This window comes from Microtus pennsylvanicus, chromosome 8 (genome assembly GCF_037038515.1).
Source record: "Microtus pennsylvanicus isolate mMicPen1 chromosome 8, mMicPen1.hap1, whole genome shotgun sequence".
Taxonomy (NCBI): Eukaryota; Metazoa; Chordata; class Mammalia; order Rodentia; family Cricetidae; genus Microtus; species Microtus pennsylvanicus.
In genome coordinates, this window is record NC_134586.1 from 34,997,500 (window position 1) to 35,013,648 (window position 16,149).

Consider the following 16,149-nt stretch of genomic DNA (forward strand, 5'->3'; position numbering starts at 1 on the left):
TTAGAGGGGTGACAAGGGTCAAGGCCACAGTACAAGAAACTGAGAGGCAAGTTGCTTATTCTGGGTGACTTTTTTATCTCTTCCCTGTACCTTATCATCAACTTGCCTGGCTCCCACAGGTCCTCCTCTGTGAACCCAGCTGGCCCAAGTCTAGCCCCCATTCAGAGCTAGAATCACTTGGAATTATGGGGGATTAACATGTAAACTTCCATTGAAAACCACAGTGAGCAGCCAAAGCTGCTATCAGATGCTAGTGAACAGGGGTGTCACACTGTGAGTGGCGACTGTCCTCAGAGATGAATGAGTTAGGGATTTGTTTTCCTTCTTGGTGCTATTGGGTGGTGGTGGACACTTAAAACAGGTGGAGTGTAATGTAACCTTGCAGGCCCCCTCTGAGTCTCAGTTTCCCTCTAGGTACCTGACTGCCATGACAGTATTTGTCCAACCCGTTGGGAAATTATACAAGGCTATGGGGTGAAATACTCTTAGTCTGGTTATCAGTGCATAGCAGTGCTTGATACAGGGGCACAGACAGGCTGATGGCCACCAACTTGGAGGGCTGATAGAGTTCTCTAGTTTTCATTTTCGTAGGGAAGGATGACGGGCAGCCAGATTCTGCCCTACTTCCAAAATTTAATCAGGCTCGACCACTTGGAAATGAAAACAGAGAAGGGAGGGTGAACTAATAGAGTGCTGGCTAATGCCAGAACTGAGACCAGTCAGCTGCGGAGCAGACAGGAGGGCTTTGTAGTCAGGCAGTTTTACAATGCAGCCTTCACCATGACCCTCTGATGGCTGCCCCTGATTAGACGGGGAGCAGCATATCCGGGGCTTTCACCAGCTGCTTCCCGATACCTCAAAGCAGCTCTTTATGACTTGATGGCTTGTGTGCAGCTGACTTTGTGAGTACTAACTGATGGTTTGCATACCCAGGGAGCTGAGGGTAGACCGGATTTCCGGATCCCTTGGCATGCCCTGGTTCTGCCACTGCTTTGATGCCATCATCAGCCCCTGCTTCACCTGGACAACTTGCAAAAGCCACTCTTTGTGTCTTGTTGTAAGGGAATCTGCCTTGCAGGTGGTGGAGTTCATGAACACTTAGTAGGTATTCATTCATTCATTCATTCATTCATTCATCTAAGATCAAGGGGCTTCCCTTGTCTGAGGAGGGAGGATGGCTCCTCTGTTTTTCCATAGGCTTGTTGAGGGTTCCAGATCATTGCCTATGGAAATAAACATCTTTCAGAGAAAAAAAAAAAAGAGCATTCAGAGAACTGTGATAAACCATGCCCCTGTTCAGAAATGAGGAGCCCCAAAGACACAGTGAATGGCCCTGTACAGAACTGGAAATCCCTCAAGAGTTCATATGAAGACCTCTCTGCATTCTGTGAACGAGAAAAACAGAGGCCTAGACTGTCTTTGTGTCATTACCGGACAAAGGAACAGAGCTAAAACTGTGGCCATTTCTACCTCATCACTGAGTTTCAGGAAACCATGACACAGCTCATACTTAACAGAGTAGGAAAAACCAATTCTTACCAGTTTCTGGGTGACTCCTGGAGGAGCCCACTCATAGGTTATGGTGTCAAAGGTGGGGTCTTTGCCGGTGGCGATGGGATTGGTCATGATCATGCGGTTCCTCTTATAGATGCGGATGCCGTCTCCACCTTTCACCCGGGCAGTGAGAGTGGTGTACTTGGAGTCCATCAGCAGGCGCCCGATTTTCCGATCGTCATCCAGGTCGGAGCTCAGGCAGTGCTCCTCCTGGCTGCACTTACAAGACTTGCATATTTTCCTGGGGGACAGTAGAAAGAAGTGAGGTCATCCTCCAGAGATGACATGCTTTGGCAGTAACATTATCTATCGTTTTGTACCCAAGCACAGAGTTTCACTTTATTAACCTTGAAAGACTGACAGCAGACAGGCAAGGTCTTTGGGACAGAGAATAGCATTGGGGCAGCACACTTGTCTCTTTCTGTCTCGTTCTGGGGAACTCAGAATGCAAATATCATCTGAGAAGGTTGTGTTCCATGTTTGTTGTAAACAAGAGCTGCGGTTTCCTCTTGGTGGTTACCATGGCAAAAACAAATTTATTCAAAATGGATGTGTGTGGAGTGTAGTTTGAACCTGGCCCCTGACTTTCTTTTTACAAATAAAGTTTTATTGAAACACAGCATATTCATTTATTTGTATGTCTACCCTTGGTTGCTTTGGGGGCTAGAACAGCACAGTTGAATAGTTACAACAGAGGCCTTCTGATACTCAAAGCCCAAAATATTTATTACTTGGCCCTTTACAAAAGAAAGGTATGCTAAGTTCTCCACTCTTAAGGATCATTAAAATTGTCTCCTGTGATTCATGAGCTGCATAAGCTCTGGTTGAAATTCTTCAGCATGCCCACTGAAGTGAGATCTGGTGGGAATTTTCTTCAGCTTTGTGGACAGAAGCCAGGGGGAAGGGAGTGAACTGAGTAAAACCTTCCAGCTGGGGAGATTGATGTCCAGGGAGGGTGGCTCTGTCAGGGGCCCAGGAGGAGGAAATACATTCTGGGCAAGTTTCAAGTTCACTTGAAAGCCCTGGTGCCTCTCTCTCTGACAATTAATAAAAGAAAGTGTTTGACTGTTTTGTGTCATGCTGTTAAGGTTTGGAACTCCAAGAGAGTTCCGGGGTGTGAGAAGGAAAGTGTTCTCCCCTCCCCTCACAGGTCTGTCACCATAGGTTTGCTGTACGGTGTCTCAGACGCCCCAGTGCATGCAATTTAAGAGACTGTTTAAAAAAATGTGAGCAATGTTAAGACCAACGGCAGGGACTAGGGCAACGCAAGGGGGCTTATCTGTGGATGCATTATGGGGTCCAAGCAACGTGAAAGAGCCCTGTTTGCTTTTACACCTGGCTGTCACAGGTATCAATGGATAGACAGTCTTACAGCCATGGTCACTTGCTTCAGATCATGTCCCTAAGTTGGTAGTTAGCAATGTTGGCAGTTTTTATCATCGTGGTTGGAGGCAGGGTGCCCCTGTCATCTAGTTGATAAAAGCCTTGGATGTAGTTCAGCCTCCCTCTTGCTGCCCCAGTACTTCACAAGCCTGTGGTGTGGGTGGGGTTGAAAAGCGCATTTCATCTGAAGAGGAGGTTTAACTGGAACCTCCAAGGAGCTCACAACTGGCAGGACAGGAGAGGGAAGTGTAACACAAAAGAGGAGAAGGCTGAACAGCAATAAGTTACAGGGCACGGGATATTTCTGCCACCCTTGACTCACTCCCAAATGTGAGTAGGTAGGACACAGATGTGAGTTTAGTGCTCTGTGCTCTGGAGTCTTGTAGGGTCTGGAAACCCTTGAGTTAAGGAAGCCTGGAAATAAACCCTATTTTTTTTTTTTAGCATCAGGTTGCATCTTGTTGGAAGGACTGTTCACATCTGGGCTACTGCACATCTGGGGTACTGCCACATGAGAAGAGTTAAATCTATGACCTGAAGGATTCATCCCAGCACCATGGAAGACAAAGGACCTTAAGAGCACCACAGGGTGCACATGAGAAGTCTTTTCTCTTTGACCCCACAGGAAGGAGTCTCCTGTTATGTGCAAGTGGACATCTCAGTCACAATCCATTGGATTCTCTCACCTCTCCTTATGAGAGGCAGACCAGAAGGCTGCTGATGGATGGTGTTAGTCATTTTCACTTGAGAGCTAACAACAGGAGAAGTGGAAAGAAAAGCCCAGTGTGTTGCGACACAGGGCAGCCGCGTCTCCAAGTCTTTTGCGTTCTACTTGGCCCCCTGGTCTCTCTATACCCTACTTGAGGACCTGGATGTGGAGCTGCTCTGGGCTGCTTTGGTCAGTGTGGGATCCCAGGATGCTACTCCAGTCACTGGGAATGCAAACCATTTGAGACGGAGAACATGAGGATAATCTTTGGGGATGTGTCCAGGATACTTCCTCTGATAGTTATGCTCTTCTTACTGCTGGACACACTGCTTCACTGTGACAGTTGAGGCAGACACCTTCCCACTCTGCCCTAGATCTTGTTAGGTACCCATATTGTGAGGGACATATACACTACCCCAAAGAACCTAAGTAGCATTAGTGTGGCCAGTTCCTCCTCTCTTTTATGAATAGATATGGGCTTTCCTTTCAAACCAGATTGACTGAAATTAAGTTATTTAAGTAACTGCTGTGATTTGAATATAAAATATCCTGCATAGACTCAGATGTTTGGATAATTGGCCCCCTAACTGATGATGATGTTTATGGGGTTATAAAACTTTCGGAAGTAGAGCTTTGCCAAAGGAAGAGTATCACTGGGGGCGGGCTTTGAAATTTTATAGCCAGTCCCCACTTCCTGTTTTCTCTCCATTCTGGACTGCTGGCACAATGTGATGGGCCAGCTTCATGTTCCTGCTGCCACGCTTCCCCCACCAAGATGGGCTCTATACACCTTCTAGAACTGTGAGCCCAAATGAACTTTTTCTCTTAAAGTTGCTTTAGTTGCTGTATTTATCACAGCAAGAGAAATTAAACAAATGCAGCATCTTCATAGTTGGCTGTCAAAACTGGGACATGAAGATGTGTGGAAGTGTGTCCTCCCGGGATGCTGAGACAGCACTGCATCAACATGGTTGAGTTTAAGCTCCTCATGCAATGCAAGGAAGGCTGGACGGTGGTGGCGCACGCCTTTAATCCCAGCACTCGGGAGGCAGAGGCAGGCGGATCTCTGTGAGTTTGAGGCCAGCCTGGTCTACAAGAGCTAGTTCCAGGACATGAACCAAAAAGCTACGGAGAAACCCTGTCTTCAAAATCCAAAAAAAAAAAAAAAAGAAAAAATTAAAAAAAACAATGCAAGGAGACTTAATTTCCTAGGAAGCATGAAGGATAGGGCCAGATTGCTCTGCCTCCGTAAACAACTGACTACCAAACCACAAACACTAAGGGATTGTAGGTGGCAGAAACCCAGGACTGACCCTTGTGCACGGAGCGAGCATTTACTCCCGGTCTCAGGAAGTTTACAAAGTGATCCACAAAGAGTTGCAGAGATTCCTCAATATTGTCTGAGACCGATTTAAAAAAGGAAGATGAAAGGAAGATTCAAAACTAGTAGAGTTGACATGGTGGAGAGGGTAACTTCCCTTCAGACTACAATCTGCTCAAATTGCTAAAACAGGAATGGATGGAGTCCTTGCTGCTGAGATCAAGTCAGCTGAAGAGCGACGTTATAAGGGGACAGAGGCCTGGGTTATATGACTTCCAAGGTCCCTTCGATGTGGAAGACCATGTGGGCTCCTCTGAGGCTAAGGCTGAGGCTGGTCAGGAAATGGAATGGAGCAAAGGAACGGGGAAGTGCTACAGAGCTCACAATCCACCATAGTGCAGATGTTTACGAGCTTGAGACTGCATTTCTTTCAGGCCTAAGTTCAAATCACGTCAGTTAGCGAATTCTCTCCAGTTACCCACCTTCCCTGTACATACTTGCAGAAAGGAGAAATATTATCTAATATATGATGTTGATTAACATTTCTTTATAGAAGAGTTTGCTTATTAATAAGTAGGTTGTTTTCTTTTGAGATAGGGTCTTATGCATAGCAGATATTTTGCAACGACAATCTCACCATGAATGTTAACATCTTAGGAAAGCCCTGGGGAATTTTGATCTGCATTGCATGTCCAAGCTATAATAAAACACTGATAATAAAAGCTCTTGGTTTGCTATGGTGGTCTATGGAGTGTGGCCTCTATCTCTGTGGTGGCAGACACAGTCACCCAGTTTGTGCCCTGCATAACTCTAGAACAACTGTCTGCCTAGATACTGGCATGATGATTGCCTGGACATTATGTTTGTTGGCAGCCTCCACATTGTTTCAAAGTCCTCAGAGATAAAGGAAGAAAGAAGACAAATTCCAGAACTCTAGCCAGACCCGACACTCCTCATGGAAGGATAGGAATCACAGGTTCTGGTTTCCCAGTACTGTGGATGGAATGCCTCTGACTACATGCACGCGTGCATGCCTGTGCGTGCATGTGGGTGTGAGTGTGTGTGTGTCTCTATGTGAAGTCAGAAGGCAACTTTCGGGGTCATTTTTCAGGTGCCGTCTTTCCTGTTATTTGAGACAAGGCTTCTCATTGCTTTAGAAGTTGCGAAGAAGTTCTACTGGAATTTGCTGAGGAGACTAGCTGGGTGGCCAGGAAGCACCAGGGATCCTCCTCTCTTTGCCTCCTCAGAGACATTTGCCTTTCGGGAAGGGAGATCAAGTCCTCATGCTTTCAAGCCAAGCACTTTCCTGGCAGAACTCTCTCTCTCTGCTTCTACTTTTGGCCTCTATTTCAGGAGCCACACCTAGGTTAAAATCCACCCCAGAGATGCTACTTCAGTGAGGTGAGACCAAGGCCATCTTCAGACCTGAGAGTCGACAGCCCTTCCCCCTAGACATCCCCAAATCCATCTTTCCATAGTCATCTGTTGTGGCTTATATGTAAAATCTCCCCACTAGGCTCCTATGTTCAAATGCTTGGTCCCAGCTGGTAGCTGTTTTATGAAGTTATAGAAACGTTAAGAGGTGGGGCCTTGCTGGAGGAAATGGGTCCACAGGAGTTGCGTCCTTGGGGTTCTCATAGCCAGGCTCTCTCCTTCCTGTCTGGCCTTTGCTTCCTGTTCCACCAAAATGCAAGGAATACCAATGGCACACTCCTGCCATCATGCCTTCCTTTGCATGGCTAATGGTGTCCCCTCCAATCACTAGCCAAAAGAAGACTCTTCCTTCCTTAAATCACTTATTGTTATAGATGTTTGATCACAGCAAGAAAAAAAAATTCTTGCTGGATCAGGCTTGATAGCATCTACCTTAAAATGGTTTCTGAAATGCAAAGCAGCTTTCCCTATCTTTGCTCCCCAAGTTCTTTACAACATTATCCATCCCTGAATCAGAACAAGAAGAGGGCTTCATTCCCCAGCTGCCCTTCCTAGCATGCATCCTCCAACCCCGTGCCAACAGAGAGAACCACCCACATTTTTGGAAAGGACAATCAAGTAACAAAAGCAGGCAGAGTCCCCTTGAGCAAATCCATTACCTCCACGAATGAGGCTCGAAGCCGGAGCACATTCCCTTGCACCGCAGACAAGCTACACCCCTTGCCGACTGCTGCTGGCCCAGGGACATCTGGAAAAGGAGGCACAGAGAGGGTGTTTTCTTTCACATTGACCTCTGGGAGACTTGGCATAACAGCAAAGGGCCTGCGTGGGGTTCAAAGGGCTCCTGATCAATACGCTGCCACTCACTGTTTACTGGGAACAGAGAAGAACATCCGGGAATGGGGCCATAGGCGGCAAGTGTTGAAGGGTGGGGCCCTTCCTAATAAAAGCTCTACTGGGGCTCCCCGCCAGGCTCCAAGGCTGTCTCTGAGTGCCAGGGCTGTCTGGAAAGATTGCTACGAGGGGCCATCTGCTTCTTTCCCCACCTTCACTCCTGTCTTAATCTGTCTATCACTGGAATGGAATCTTCCAGCGTCTCCTTCATTGCCTTCTGATTTATTGATAGGATGTGACCGAACCAACACTCCAGGCACAAACAAAGGAACATGCCTTAGCTGTTTATGGCTCAGAGCAGGACTTAAATATTTTGCTAATGTACCAAAAACAATCTCATGAGCCTTTGAAATCTCCTCTCCCGGGAGGGAAAACACACAAGGCAACTTTTGTTCTTCATTACAAGCCCTAGGAAACAGGAGTGCCTTTGGCTGCCATTGCTGCTGTGATTAGATTCAGTGGCTCTGGTGGGGTCCTCAAACCAGCAACTTTACTGACAAGCTCACCAGAAATGCAAAATCCCTGGCCCCTTTTTATCACACTGCCCTTTAACAGAATCCCCAGACATTTATTACATTAGAATCGGAGAGGTGGCGGGTTAGTGATGGATCTGCAGGCTGAGAAACTTAACCTAGCTTTCCCCTGGCGATGGGGGAAGGGAAAACCTGGTAGAGGTGTGTGAACCATCTTGTTCTTATCGGAAGCAGGCAGGGCTCAACCCATTAGAAATATAAAGGAATATGTTCTTCATCTTGACAAATGCACAGGAGGCATAGCATTTGCTTAGTGTCCACTCTGTGCCTTGCATGGGGGCTTTAGTATTGGAGGCTGTATGCCCAAAAGGGATGCACAAGCCAGGGGATCTGGAGAGGGAAGCTCATACTTCTCACTCAATTTTGCAAACCGCTGCTGAGTAGCAGCGAGGGATAGGTTGCGGTGCCAGACTGTGATTTGGACATAAATGTCAGAAGTATTGAAGAAGGCATCAATTCTTAAACCCATATGGGAGGAACAGGGAGGCTTCTTCAACTAGGCCCCTTGGAGATTTAGACTGTGTAGGTTGAATGGACAGAAAATGGTGGAAAGGGAAGCCTGGCAGTGGGAAGAGGCAAGCTGTGAGGAGAACAAGTGGTAGAATGTGTATTGTGCTGTCACAAATTGAGTGTGCTTCTGGGGACTTTTGTGGTTCACTGTATTGTGGTGTGTGTCACACACACACACACACACACACACACACACACACACACACACACACACACTCACGAAGGCCAGAAGACCATGATGGGTATTGTTTCTCCACAGGCACAACCCACACTGTTTATGTGAAAGAGTCTTATCCTGTGGTGAACTCACAGCACAGGCGCAGGCCCAGGCTAGACTGTCTAGAGAGCTCAGGGTATCTATTTGTTTCTGCCTTATGTACTACCACACTGGCTTTTGTTTATGTGGGACCTGGAGATAAAACTCAGGTCCTTGTGCTTGTAAGGCAAGAAATTTTGGGACTTTTCTATAGCCCTCTGTTTGGTTTTAAAAGCGTGTGTGGAGGTGGGGGAGGGGAGGGACCTGGTGAAGTTTGTAGGTGAACCTACCCTCACTGATCCTTTACAATATCTCCCTCCTGCACCCACATCTCCCAACAGTTAGACCAGCAGTTTTGTGGGCATTCAGAGGGCAGTGTCCTTATATTTGTGTCTGATTAGTGCTAAAATCATGTTATACATGCCCCCACCCCTGGAAATGGGTCTTACTATGTGATCTATTCTGGCCCCAAGCATGAGATCCTCTTGCCTTAGCCCCTTGAGGGTTAAGATTACAGATCTATGCTAAGTGTGAGCATTGAGATGGTTCAGGTCACTTACTAACCATTTTCTTAAGTTGGGGGCCGCGTTCCATAGACAGAGCTTTGTTCCTTAAGTTATTGGCCTGTGTCTGTGCTTGCATCCACCTCTCCTCGTCCTCCTCCCCACACCTCAAATTATACGAGCTGAAATATAGCAATCTTTCCACACTTACTACTCGAGTGGTTCCAAGTGTGCTTAATTCACAAATAAGGCTTCATTGTTGGAGTGTTTCAGCTACACCCAGAGGCCTGGAAAGAAGTCATTCACGGAAGCATTTCCTAAGTGGCACGGCAGGCCTGTGCAGAGCTGATCTTCTAATGAGGGGCTATTTAACGGTCCTCCCAGAAGAGGATTAGTTTTGAGGGCTGATCTGGAGCGGAGCCTCAGTGTGGCTGCTAACTCCCGTTTGGTTGAGAAAGAGTGATGTAAGACAGGGCTGTTCCTCAGCGTGACAGCCTGTGATGTGGTGACCAGACTCCCTGTGCTAGGTCTGGCATTTATCAGCTATGCCTGTAACTGGATGCAAGCCATTGTTCTGCCTAGATCAGGTTTCTGCTTTGTCAAACAAGAAAACCACCTGGGTGGGGCTGCCTGGCTTGTGTCCCCCAGAGCATTCATTTGGGAGATGTTACAGAGTAGCTCATGGCAGCAGAGTGGAAGTGAGGATCACGTGAGCGAACACAAATGGCGGGCACCGGACGTGCGAAGGCGGCTAACCTTTAAGTTGCCAGCCTGTGCTAGCTGGAACAAGAGAGTAGGAGAGTGGGCCCCTGTTTCAGGGAGAAGGGCCCTGGTGTGGGGTCAGGCTGGGCTGGTTTTAGTGCTACTTTTGTCCTAATCTCTTATTGTACAGGACCAATGGCTGGGTTTGTTGAGTCTTTCTCTTCCTGACCTACTGGGATAATAGGAACCCAACATGCCTCATGGAGTTGCCAAGAAGGTTAAATGAGACACTGGGAAGGATTTAACACACACTTATTATGTACTGTGTATTTACTGTTGTCATTAGATCTTGTGAAAGACAGCTCAAAAGACCTTGAATTGAATGTTCTGGAACTTTCTTTCAAGCTTTCGCTTCCATGGGGACTTCTGGGGGAACTAATTTTGGAAGGGCAGACCCCATATGTTTTTCATTCTCTACTTTTTTCCTTACCTATTTGTTGTCTCTGTGATTTGATTTAAAAAAATAAAAAAAACAAACAAACAAGCAAACAAAACAAAGCACAAGGCCAAAGCAGGCTCCATACTTTGTGATTAAGCAAGGCTGATTTTAGCCTTTGTCCTTGAGAAACTCTTTTGGTTTTGTTCTGCTTTCTATTAATTAAACTTGTTTGTTGGCAATCTCATACACATATAATGAAAGCATTCTCCCTCACCCCCATCCTCTCTCATCTCCCCTTCTATTAGGTCAACCATCCCCCCCCCCCCCGCCCTTCCCTACCAATCTTTTTCCCACGTCACATCATTTTGTTTTGTGAGCTAGAGTTTTAACCAGGGTTGTGCGTGTATAACCATTGTTTGAACCTGGTGGGTACACAACCGAAAAGAGTGAGACACCACTTCCTAGACTCTCTCAGTAGTTGATAGTTCAGCAAGAGGGCCAGGGCTTTATGAACTCCTCCCCCATTTGTGGCTGGCTGCACATAGGCAAGGCTCATGCAGGCCCAATGCAGGTCTCTGCAAACGGCTGTCATACTTGATAACCTCTTTCAGCAAGCCGTTCCTAACGAAGAAAGGCCCCTGTTTTCAAGCATGTGATGATGGAGGAGGTCTATCCTTGGGCCAGGTAGTCATAGCTATGTAGGCCCAGGATGCAGAATGTAGTCTCCAGCAGGCCAGTGGGCCAGTTTCCATGACAACAAAAGTTCGAGGAAAGCAAAACAAATAGCCTTGCAAGGAAGAGCTACATTTGGGCAGTCAGGCCATGCATGTAACTAGTTTTCTGGCTGACTGTTCTACACAGTAAACAGTCACTTGTTCACTGCATGCCGTTCACTGGAGCCAGGCAGACCCAAGGATCTTCAACACAGAGGAAATGATGACCTTGTTGATTGAGGAGGGGGAGGGGAATTAGCCCGCAGCAGAGCTCCAAATAAGAGCCTCTGGTTTATAAACAGTGCCCGTCTCTGAAGGAGATGCTGTTGACGGATGGCACTGTGTCTCCCAGCCTCTCCCAGGAGCTGAGTATAGACGCTTAAGGGGACCATCCCTTTAACAAAGGTTTCTTAGAATGCAGCATCTAATCAGCCTTTTCTCTTGAGGGAAAGAAAATACATTTTGACAACTGTTTTTGGCTCTGGTTTGGTAGGATGTGGTACATGTAATATAAATTCTTAGAATTGAATCTTGCATTTATTTTTTATTTTCCTGTTTTTTTTTCCATCCAAATCAAAGCTTCCTCTCCCTCCCCTTTTCCCACTCCACCCTACCTCCTTTAAAGACTTAGGTCTTCAAAGGACTTAGGTAGTTACTCGATATATAGGGAGCAAGAGACAGCCTGGGGTCTCTAATCTCCTTTAAACATTTGCTTTTTGGTGAACTTCTAGGGGAAGTCTCTCTCTCTCTCTCTCTCTCTCTCTCTCTCTGTGTGTGTGTGTGTGTGTGTGTGTGTGTGTGTGTGCACCCACGCATGTGGCAGCCAGAGGCTGGCACGGAGTACTTTCCTCTACTGTTCTCCACCTTCTTCTCTGAGCAACTGTCTATCACTGGAACAGCAGTTCACTAATTCAGCTAGGGTGTCTGGCCACTGAGTTCTGGGAACCCTCTTCTCCCCACCCTTGCCCTCACACCAGGGTTACAGGTATGCATCACCGCTCTTCACTGCCTGGATGGAATGTGAGTGCTGGCAATGCAAACCTGGGTCCTCGTGTTTGCTACTTTATGGACAAGACCATCTCCTTCACTCGCCAGGAACTGTGCTAATAACAAAGTGTTAACGCAGAGAATAATATGGGGTTGGGATGGAGAGGAATTTAAAAGGGACGACTGCAGTGTTCAGGGTGAGCGTGGGGATTAGAAAAGAGGTGTCCTGCTCAGTTTCTTTCTCCTTGCGGGACTCGCGTAAGATGAAAATGGCAGGAGGATACTGGTTTGTGGCTCGCCTGATTCATGTATCATGCAGTGGCATCCATTTCCCTCAACTCTAAGACTTAGTTACCCTGCATGCTGACTTGCAGTCATGGGTCCTGGGAGATAGAAATAACCTCTGTGTTTTTGAAAATTTCACTCCTCAGATTGTGATTTATTACCCTGTAAGACATTTAACTAGTTTTGTAATTGGTCACCCACCTTGTCCTAACATTAAATTACTATCTAAGACCTGGCTCCTTAAAGGGTTTTTGAGCTGGTCCTAAAATCTTCCAGGTTCTTTCATGTATGAGGAGGAGGCTCTCGCGATTATGGAACGGTCACAGTCTTACCCTCTGACAGTGGTCTATTTGTGCCTGCACATAACCCCGTGACTCTCCTCAGTGCTTCCTGAGGCAATATCTTTCAAATGAATGCTGGATTCGATCTGTCAGGGGATTGTTATAGGTAAGTCCTATAAATACAGGCCATTCAGGATCACTAGCTAACCTATTAGGTTACTTAAGTTGAACTCAAAGAAATTCCACTAGCAAACAGGGAATGAGAATGGAGATAAGAGGAGCAGGCTGAAGTTCTGAGAGGGTCCAGAAAGAGCAAGTATTACATTCAGCTAAACCAGTCCTAAAACCACCCCACTACTGGAAATAGTCCAATACCCACAGCACTGCTCTCCGCCAAGTGCCTTCACTTCTTTAATCACTCTTTGTTCACCCCTAGGATCAGCCTTTGAAGACTGCCGTTACTCCTAGTCTGCAGAATGTTCAGGAATATGGCCTTCTGGAGGAGGGAGGGGCTTCTAAATCCACTTCTGTGTTATGCTCTGTTTTTCTCGATGATCATGAATGTAGCTAACATTTATTGATACCCTTTTGTGCGAGCAAATGTCTAGCATTTACATACTATACTATTTCATATAAGCATTCTTCCAACCATACCAAAGAGGTCCTTTTTTATTACTTTCATTTCTAGATATCAATACTGAGGTCCAGAAATATCGAGGCTCTTATGGAAGATCCAAGAGTTTATGTGACTGAGCCATGATGCTGCACCAGGTAGGTTTATGTATGCTTTTAGCTCACCTGCTATTGGTCATCCCACCAAGAATACTATACTTTACATTTTAAAAGTCGGGGCACACCCCTTATCTTGCTTAGTCTTCATAGTGATCCCAGAAGGAAGGTATTTATCATTTTGCTCATGAGAAAAACAAGTCCATAGAACTGATGGGGCTTACTTCCTAAGACATAGTTCATACTTGGATTATGAAAACCCAGGTCTGACTCTCTACCATGCCAGAAGTCTCCAGATCCCAGACAGCTTCCACTGAAGGTGTCCTTGATTCTGGGAATCTGGGAACAAAAGGAGGAATGCAGGTCTGTAGGGTCATGAGGTCGTTGAGAAATAATAATTTGAGATATGTTTGTACATTTTTCTATGCTGTGAAATGTTTGTTTAATGATGCAAAGATGTGTTGCTTTCTTTTATGTTGCATTTGTTTAACTCTGTGAAGCTGTGTTACTATGCCTTTGTAAAACACCTTACTGGCCTAATAAAGAGCTGAATGGCCAAAGCTAGACAAGAGAGGAATAGTTAGAGCAGCCAGGCAGAGAGAATAAAAGGGATGAGGGTGAGTGAGAAAAGAAGGAGAGCACCAGGGGCCAGCCACCCAGCCACACCCAGCCACAGCCATGTAGTAAGAAGGGAAGACATAGAATAAAGAAAGGCAAAAAGCTCAGAGGCAAAATGTAGAGGAAGAGAAATGGGTTACCTTAAATTAGAAGAGCTGGCTAGAAGCAAGTCAAGTTAAGGCTGGACATTCATAAGTAAGAATAAGTTTCTGTGTATTTTTTGGGGGGGAGCTAGGTCTTCGGTTCCCAAAGGCAACAAACAAACAAACAAGCACACAACTACATGAGGTCCTAGGAAAGTTTGATTTAGGAGAAATAGAGTCGGGCTCAGATACAATTTCCTTGACCTCAGATTTCTACCACCTTCTCTTGTTTGGATCAATAAACTGAAAGATGTTCAAGGCAACAGATAGACTTCAAGTACAGAGGGAAAGGTCATAGTTAGAGGAAGTGTATCAGAGTCATGGATCACATATATTCTGCCTTTTCCTAGAAGCCTGGAAAGGGACCAGGTTGCTAATACCTAGTACAGCATCATGGATCTGGAGCTTGATCTTGGACCCACATGGTGGAGATGGTGGGACAGATGGTGGTTTGGGGACTACGTGCTAAAAGTCTACTGCTCAAAATTGTTAGTGCTTAACAAAAATAAGGGCTAACAAACTTTCTCCTTAGCCAAGAAGGAAGTCATTCCTGGATTCATTTCCAGCTCTTAGTAAGGATCCTTGGAGTTTGATGTCATTGGATGAGGTTCATGCTACGAGTTCAAATATATCCATTTCTATTTCCGTTTACTGTTGCCACTCAAATTCCTTTCTCAGTGCCTTTGTACCTGGGTCTCTGGAAGTCTTCAATGCACATTCTAAGCTTCTTTTCATAATTATCTAGCCCTCAGAGACCTTCAAGCCTACAAGTGGCTTGAGGTTCCACCTTTCTTATAATATACAGGAATAACAGCAGTTGTAGTAAGTGTAGTTATTCTTCATTACCTCTGTAGACCATAACCATGGATTCAACCAACCTTGGATTAAAATCTTGGATAGAGGCCCTGGTGAGATTGCTCAGTGGTTAAGAGCACAATAACTCTTCTAGAGGATCTGGATTCTGTTTCCAGAGTCCATGTGCAGGCTCATAACCATCTATAATTTCAGTCCCAAGGATCTGGTGCCTTTCCTGGCCTCCAAGGGCAATTCACACACATTGTGCACAGGCATACATGCAGGCAAAGCATCCATATGCATTAGCATAAATAAACACTAATGAACCATGGATAGAAGAAAATGTGTGTTTGTATAGATTTTTATCAATTTCGCATAGTATGGTACTGTATGAGATGTTGAGAGACAAGCACAGACCTTGTGCAAGGTGACACATTGTTTTCCTATAAGGGTTCTGAGAACCCTTGAATTTTGGTATCTGAGATATTCCCATAACTGATCCCTTACAGATACTGAGGTACAGACGTATTAGGTTTAGAGTTTTCTGGACAATATGCTGCAGCAAGTCTCGGAGGCAGGTGTATGTCAAGGAGTAGTCTCCTAGTTGTGGTGGTAACCACAGTGGCAGCACCTTGGAACTTGTGAGTCCTTGGGAATTGTGTGTGTGTGTGTGTGGTGTTTGTATGCATACCTATGTGTGCACATGTGGAGGCAAGAGGTTGACTTTAGACTTCTTCCTCTATCTCTGTTATATTTTTTGGGACAGAGTCTCTCACTGAGCCTGGAGCTTACTGCTTCTGCTACACTGGCTGATCAGTGAGCTCTGGGGGTCCCCCGGTCTTGCCTCCCCAGCACTGGAATTACAGGTTCACACAACAACAGATGGCCTTTTTACATGGATGGGTACTACAGATCTGAACTCAGGTCCTCATGAGTTTGAGGCAAGCACTTTACTAACTGAAGCATCTCTTCATCCCTGCTGATCTTTTAATACACCCAAGGCCTAGACTGAAACACAGGCCTTGGTCATAGGTGTCATTATATTTGGAAGTTCCCCAGGGAGTTCCAAGGTATAGACAAGATTGGGAGCCCTTCCATCTCAGCACAGTCCTTCTGTCTTAGTCCAACCCTCAGATGCTCCAACTCAGAACAGTTCTTCAGCCCATTGGTTTAATAATTTTCTTTCCTAAACCCTTGGATACAGTTGATAGGAATATAAGTTATAATAGTAGAATAGCCATTATGGAAAGCAGTATTAGGCTCCCAGTACTAGATATCTGTATCTATATAGCTGGAAAGAGATTATATATATATAGTGAACTATGAATGAAATAATGAAAGCGGTCACTACTAGAGGAGG

The 16,149-nt window shown here is 45.8% G+C and overlaps 1 protein-coding gene across 2 annotated transcripts in view; it reads right to left on the minus strand.

Annotated features, from left to right (window-relative positions):
• Lmcd1 (LIM and cysteine rich domains 1) overlaps nucleotides 1-16,149 on the minus strand; it is a 61,379-nt gene that overhangs the window by 19,321 nt on the left and 25,909 nt on the right. Inside the window, exons 2-3 of one of the 2 annotated variants that reach the window (XM_075983269.1) lie at nucleotides 7,061-7,149; nucleotides 1,540-1,795 (exon numbers count right to left, since the gene is read on the minus strand). In XM_075983269.1, coding sequence (XP_075839384.1) covers nucleotides 1,540-1,795; nucleotides 7,061-7,149 — 345 coding nt within the window. The remainder of the gene's footprint in view (nucleotides 1-1,539; nucleotides 1,796-7,060; nucleotides 7,150-16,149) is intronic. The other variant, XM_075983270.1, reaches the window with a different exon arrangement.